At 60.8% G+C, this 7,116-nt stretch overlaps 1 protein-coding gene across 1 annotated transcript; it reads right to left on the minus strand.

Annotated features, from left to right (window-relative positions):
- Positions 1-772: 772 nt before the first annotated feature.
- On the minus strand, positions 773-5,792 carry LOC128912336 (uncharacterized). Its single transcript, XM_054208031.1, has 5 exons — positions 5,765-5,792; positions 5,301-5,482; positions 3,851-4,043; positions 2,534-2,794; positions 773-2,097 (listed from the first exon to the last, which is right to left on the minus strand). Exons 1-5 carry the CDS (start codon positions 5,790-5,792, stop codon positions 1,976-1,978), a joined length of 786 nt encoding a protein of 261 aa, XP_054064006.1. The 3' UTR covers positions 773-1,975.
- Positions 5,793-7,116: the final 1,324 nt, after the last annotated feature.

The raw sequence follows: 7,116 nt of genomic DNA on the forward strand, positions 1-7,116 counted from the left end.
AGCGGCGTCTCGGAGGACTAAAGTGTCATAGAGAGGCGCGTCGGCGGACTGAGCGCCGTCCTGGAGGACTAAAGTGCCATAGAGAGGCGCGTCGGCTGACTGAGCGCCGTCCTGGAGGACTAAAGTGCCATAGAGAGGCGCGTCGGCTGACTGAGCGGCGTCTCGGAGGACTAAAGTGCCATAGAGAGGCGCGTCGGCTGACTGAGCGGCATCCCGGAGGACTAAAGTGCCATAGAGAGGCGCGTCGGCGGACTGAGGGGCCATGGAAATGGACAACCGGAAAACTGCCGGGCACAGACAGGGGCGCGGTAACGCGTAAGAGCCGACACTGGAGCGCCGATGGCCGCTCTCGAGGCCGGCCGGGCGGCACCGATCGCGCTCCAGGTGGCGCGGAGCTCAACGGAGTCCCGGCGGTCCTGGTTCGCCCTCCGGCCGCCGCCGGAACGGCCCCCGCCAAGCCGCGCATGCGCACGAGCTGCGGAACCAACGCACAGCGCCGCCGGGGGCGGGGCCACAGCGCAGGGAGGAGCGCACACCTGCAGGACCAGCCCTCAGCCGCCGGGCGGCAGCACGCCCTTAGTTATTTACACATTATCTATTTAGGGAATTTATATCACCTGTTTGCACTTATGTAGAAAATCTGCTTAGATTTTAACATTTATGGTACAGAATATCTCTTTAGACTGTCTGCTTACACATCTATTTTGACACTAATATTTTTTTATAAATACATTTAAAATATTTTTATATTCTAGGATCTTTTATACAACACAGAAGCACAGAATCATAGAATCCTTAGACATAGAGGTTTTTATTTTGAACTTATTTTACATACATAATATTATTTCTCAGTATATATATTTCTCATATATAAATAAAAGATTGTTCTCTATTTCAGTGCCTCACGCCCATAGTTACAGGTTTTCACATTTTTTTATTGCATACCAAGATTTTCAGACATTTTGGGGCTGTGAACCACCTCTTTTGGGAGACCCTCACGTAACCCCACGTCCCCCACTCACCTGCTCCTCTGCTGCATCATCACTGCCCCGGTGACGTCGCAGTGTCCCAAATGACACCATCACCCCCCGAGACACCCACACACAGACAGACACCCTTCTATTCCCCCCAAAAAAAGGCCCAAAACGCCCAGACCCAGGGCTGGCCCCTTCCCCTCAGGGCGGGGGGCTCTGCCACCAGCTGCAAACCTGGGCTGGGGCATCTCTCGAGCAGCACAAGATGCCTACAATGAGGCACCTGGAAAACAAAAATCCCCAGTTATAGCTCAGTATCTTAAAAAATAGCCTGGAAGAAAGTAGAGGAATTCCATCAGAGGGACAGGACAGGATCTGAGCTACAGGAGGATTCTGGGGAAACAGCTCAGCTCCAAACACAGCACAGCCTTCAGAAGCCAGTGCCAGCTCAACTCCAAGTCAGGATTAAAGCTAACCGATGCCATTTTGAACACGTTCTTAGCATAACAGTAAACCTTCTCACTGGTGTTGGGAAATGCCTTGTCCCTTCCCTTTCGGTGAAGAGGTGTGCGTTAGGTTTATATACACCGAATAAAAATACTTACACTATAAAAGTATTTGACTTTCTTCAGGCACTGATTTCACTTGCACAACTGGGAATTGATACCATAACACTATCTCTCTCCAAAATACATAGTTATAATTGGACTACAAGGTTTTTTGTGTGCTACGCAAGGAGGAGGGACATCTGACCAGCAGCACTGCCCGAGAGAGATGCTGCTGTGGAAATGCACCAGTGAAAGCCAGACAGAAACAAAGTACTTCAGAGCACGCCATCTAAATATCAGGGGAAAAAAAACCCGTTACATTCAGTTGCCTCTTTTTAAAGCTTTAGAGTAAATACCTTCCTCCATCTTCGAGGCACCTTGTGGCACTTCATCTCCCTTTCCCCTCTCTCTTCTCCCATCAGAGCCACTGTCGGTCTCTGCTCTGCAGCTCCTTTATTCCTCCTCTCTGCATCCAGGGGGTCCCTGCTCGGTTCCTCTCTCACTCATCTCTTCTTTGCCAAGATGCCCTGTCAGGCTCCAGTGCTCCCAGAGCATTTGGCAGGAACTGGTGTCCCCTGGGCGGGGGAAGCAGGTGTAATGGGGGTCCCAGGGAGAGGTGGGGGGTACTGGGGGGGACTCCAGGGCGTCCCAGAGGGCTCTGGGGTGTCCTGGGGAGACCCAGGGGACTCTGGGGTGTCCTGGGGGGTGTGTGGGAGGGTCCCATGGGGAATGTGGTGGGTCCCAGCAGGCTCCAGGGAGTCCTGGGGAACACCACAGGTCCTGGGGGGGCTCTCGGGGGGGGGGTCCCAGGGGGATGTGGCAGGTACCAGCAGGGGCCCCACGGGGTGCCAGAGGGCTCTGGGATGTCCTGGAGGGCTCCAGAGGACTCTGGAAGATCCTGGGGGTGTATGGGAAGGTCCCAGGGGGCTCCAGAGGGTCCCAGGGCATCCTAGGCGGCTCCAAGGGGGCTCTCCGGGGGTGTGAGGGCACCCAGAGGGATGTGGGGCATACCATGGAGGGGTCCAGGGGGTCCCAGTGGGGAGTGAGGGGTCCCAGGCGGCTCTGGGGTGTCCTGGGGGTGTGTGGATGGGTCCCAGGGTCCTCCAGGGAGTCCCAGGGGTGAATATGGGGTGTCCCAGCAGGCCCCAGAGAGTTCTGGGGGAATATGAGGGGTCCATGGGGTCCTGGAGGGCTCCAGGGCAGGAGTGTAGTAGGGTCCCAGAGGGCTCCAGGGCAGGAGTGTAGTAGGGTCCCAGAGGGCTCCAGGGGATCCTAGAAGGCACCAGGGGCGCTCTCAGGAGGTGTGTGAGCGTCCCAACGGGATGTGGGGGGTAACAGGGGGTGCTCCAGGGGGTCCCAGAGATGTCTGGGGCATCGTGGGGGGCTTTTGGGGGAATCTGTGGGGTGCTGGAGAGGGTGTGGGAAGGTCCCACGGGGCTACAGGGAGTCCTGGGGGAATGTGGGCGGGTCCCATGAGGGTCCCAGAGACTCCTGGGGGAAGACAAAGGGTCCCAGGGGGTTGTGGAGGACTCTGAGGGAGGTCGCAGAAGGGTCCCAGGGGGATGTGGGGGATACCGGGGGAGGGCTCCAGTGGGTCCCAGAGGGCTCTGGGGGGCTCTAGGGAATCATAGAGCAGGTGTCAGAGCGACCCAGAGGGCTCCAGGGGATCCTGGAGGGCTTGGAGGGGTCCCAGAAGTCTCCAGGGAACCCTGGGGGGAACATGAGGGGTCCCAGGAGATCCTGGGGGGCTCTCAGGGGGTGTGGGGGCTCCCACAAGGGTCCCACAGAGACTTGGGGGGTACTGGGGGGAGGTCCCTAAAGGCTCTGGGGGATCCAGTGGGGGCTCAGAGAGGTCCTGAAGGATGTGGGGGAGGGTCCCAGGGGTCCTGGAGGCATCTGGGGGGCTCTCAGGGGTTAAGAGGGTGGTCCCAGGACAGTCTCAGGGGGACGTGGGGGGTACTGGAGAGGAGCTCCAGAGGGTCCCAGAGGGCTCTGGGGTTTTCTGGGGGGCTCCAGGGGGGATCTGTGGGAGGATCCTAGAGGGGTCTTGCGGGGAATGTGGGAGATCCCAGAAGGCTCCAGGGAGCCCTGGGGGAAACATGAGAGGTTCTAGAGGGTCCCGGATAGTCCCAGAGGGGTCCTGTGAGAACATGAAGGGTCGCAGGGCATCCTGCGGAGCTCTCAGAGGGGGAAGGGGGTCCCAGGAAATTTTAGGGGGTCTCAGGGGGATCCCAGGGGGTATCAGAGGACTCAGGGGGGTCTCAGGGAAATGTGGGGGTCCCAGGCTGTCTCAGAGAGCTCCAGGGAGGGGTCCCAGTATCCCCATACCTGTGACGTGGATGGCGACGGCACAGACCCCCAGGGAACAGCTGGTGTGGAGAAGGCAGCCTGCGCTGGGGGGGGGAAACATGGCAGTGACGGGGACACTCCCTTGAAGCCGAAGACAATGGACAACGACCTTAGAGGAGTTGCTGAGCCCCTCGCAGACCCTCGGGTACAGCTCTCTGTAGGGCTCCTCATCCTGCGGGAGGGGGCACGGTGGTGGGAGAGTCACGGGGACCCTGAAATGCTGGGGGATGCCTCGACCCTCCCCTCGCACCCCCAGCCCCCCTGCACCCCCCCATCACCCCTCAGCCCGACCCCATCTCCCCCTCACAGCACCTCTCCAACTCAGGACCCACTTCAGGCCACAGCCCCCCTCCCCAAATTCAGGGCTCCCCCAGCACCCCCACCCCCCAGCTCAGGGCTCCCCTTATGCCCCACCACCACGGCCCCCACAGGACTCCCTTCAGCCCCCCACATCCCCTACCCAACCCCCTTCAGTGCCACTGTAAGAAAGGCAGGTATTGCTTTTGCAGAGGAGAAAAGCCGTTTCCATCAGAGGTGACATAACAAGGGAATGACTAAGACAAAGAGGCTCCAGCAAAGGCTTGTAGAACATCTCTTATCACACAGACAATAGGACAAACTGAATCATACTGGATTAGTGTCTGGAAGGGTAGTCAAACATTTAACCAGGGCTAATGACATTGAGCAAATTTTTACCAAAAAGGAAAGAAATAAACTAGTCAGATAATCCCTTTAGGTATAGCGTAAAGAGAAGGAAACAGAGGCAGGACATCCGGGAAGAATTTTAGGCGCCTCGAACAGACTGTGAACCCTGGAGTACCCAACCAATGGGAAACAGGGGAGGGAAAAATTCGGCCTGGATTAGGAAATAAAAAGGTGTGTTTCAAGAACTGAAAGTGTGCCTGCTTGCTAGGTCACCCGCTCTTGCAAGAACGTGAATAAAAATGTGCTTCACAGAGGGTTCTGCCTGAGCCTATTTCATTCCGACCGGAACTTATTTCTCACACCACCCCCTCAGAACCCCCCCTTTGCCCCCATCACACTCTCAGGACCCCCCTCCCCACCATCCGGGCCCCCTCAGCCCCCCCGTTCCTCCAGCCCCCCTTAAGGCCACCCCTCACGCCTTGGGGACCCTCGTTCCCCCCCAAAGTTTTCCGCCCCGAGAGTCCCTTCAGCCCCCCCCCCCATCATCCCTCAGTCCCCCTCGGGGACCCCTCAGGACCCCCCAGCCCCTCTTAAGGCCGCCCCGTTCCCGCTCAGAACCCCCGTGTCCCCCCGCCTCAGCTCCTTCCACCACCCCTCGGGGCCACCACAGCCGCCCCGCTGCCCCCAGACTCCTTCCAGTCCCACCCTCAGCCCCCCAGTCCCCTTCGGGATCCCCCCAGCCCCCTCAAGCCCCCCGCCACATTCCCCGCCGCCCCCCGCTCACCTTCACGCGGTCCAGCTGCCTTACGACGTGCTCGCGGCGGGCCCGACCCGACCGAGTGCCTGGACCACGCGGCTCCGATTTCGACCCAGCCGCAGTTTCCCCCCGGGCCCATCTTCGAGCAGAGCGCCCCGCCCACGACGCGCACCCATTGGCCACCGCCCCGCCGTCCGCCCCCCACTCACCTTATTTGGAGCAGCGCGTCTCCATTGGCCCGTCACCGTCGTCAATCCCTACCGCGCCACACCCCCTGCAAGAGATACGACCAATGGGAGCGCGGCGAGGAGATCCGACCCATGGGAGCTCTGATTGGCCCTTCCGCCCGTCCATCCGCCCGGCAGCGGTGACAATGGCTCAGTACAGCCTACGGCAGGCAGGACGCCGCGCATGCGCAGTACAGCACTGCGGCGGGGGGGCGCGCATGCGCAGTACAGCTGTAGCCCACAAGGGGCGCGCATGCGCAATACAGCTGTACGGCCCGATCAAGGTGCGCATGCGTATTACAGGCGTACGGCGGAAGGGGGGGCGACACATGCACAGTACAGGCGTACGGCGCAAGGGATGCGCGCATGCGCAGCACAGCTGTACGGCTCAATGGGGGTGCGCATGGGCCGCACAGGAGAAGGGCGGGCGCGCATACGCAGTACAGCCGTACGGCGGACAGAGGGGATTGCGTATGCGCAGCACAGCCGTAAGACAGAAGGGGTGCGCATGCGCAGTACAGTGAGTGCCACAGAGCTCACTGCTGACACTTTCCGGACACAATGCGATACTGCAGCTCGGTGCGGGGGGCCGCTCGTTCGCACTACAGTGGGCGCCACAGCGTTCAGTGATGCCACTTTGCGGCCACAATGCGGTATTGCAGGAGCAGACGTAACGCATGCGCAGTACGCCATACAGCAGGCGAGGAAAGCGCATGCGCAGTAGAGCCGTACGGCGAAATGGTGCGCGCATGCGCACTACAGCAGTACGACGGCTGGGGAGTAAGCGCATGCGTAGTACAGCCGTACAGCAGGCGGGGTGCGCGCAGGCGCAATGTAGCCGTACGGTACGCGGGGACTGCGCATGCGACTACAGCGGGCACCTCAGCTCTCTTCTGCCGCCTTGCGGACACAGTGCGGGCTGCATGCGGTGAGTTGCGCATGCGCAGTACAGCGCGCGCGACACAGCGCTCACTGCCGGCGAGCAGAAGCCGGTACTGCTGCTGGGGGCGGGGGCGGGAGGCGGGGCCGAGGAGGGTACTATTTTCCCCAAATTGGTTTCCTCCTGCACAAATCGAGGTGGATTTGGCTTTCCCGGGAACCCGAAATGGCATTTTTTTTCGGACTTTCCCCGCCACCGGGGATGGCGCCCAGCAACCGCCCGTGCGGGCCGGCGCTGCGGTACCGCGCTCGGGCCACGGTGGGGCGGCAGCAGAGAGCGTACGGAGAGGCGGGGTTGGGGACGGCCAGAGGGCGTGGCCGAGACGGGCAGGTGGCGTGGCAAGGGGGGCAAGAGACTTCGCCGAAACGGGGGCGTGGCCAAGGAGGGGGGTGAGTGGCCACGGAGGGCGGGGGGCGTGACCATAGAGGGCGGAAGGCGCGGCAATATAGGGAGGGGGCGTGGCCTAGATGGGCCAGTGCCATGGCCACGGAGGGCGGGGGCGTGGCAGAGATCGGCAGGTGGCACGGCCAAGTTTGCGTGGGAGGCGTGGCCTATGCTGGCCGGGGGCGTGGCTTAGACGAGGGGGAGGCGGGGCCTGGGAGGGCCGGGAGGCGGGGCCACAACGCCCACACGGCTTCCCCCTGCAGGAGCGGCTTGGTGGGGCAGCACCCCCTTA

Source organism: Rissa tridactyla, chromosome 7 (genome assembly GCF_028500815.1).
Source record: "Rissa tridactyla isolate bRisTri1 chromosome 7, bRisTri1.patW.cur.20221130, whole genome shotgun sequence".
NCBI classification, from domain to species: domain Eukaryota; kingdom Metazoa; phylum Chordata; class Aves; order Charadriiformes; family Laridae; genus Rissa; species Rissa tridactyla.

What these genes read in the sequence shown, in the direction of transcription:
- LOC128912336 (XM_054208031.1), bottom strand. Translation starts at nt 5,792, where the DNA reads ATGCGCACCTTGATCGGGCCGTACAGCT. An exon ending in GGCAGCTGGACCGCGTGAAG is followed by an intron (nt 4,044 to 5,300) that starts GTGAGCGGGGGG and finishes CCCCTCCCGCAG; the next exon opens with GATGAGGAGCCCTACAGAGA. An exon ending in CGTCGCCATCCACGTCACAG is followed by an intron (nt 2,795 to 3,850) that starts GTATGGGGATAC and finishes GGTGCCTTCTAG; the next exon opens with GATCCCCTGGAGCCCTCTGG.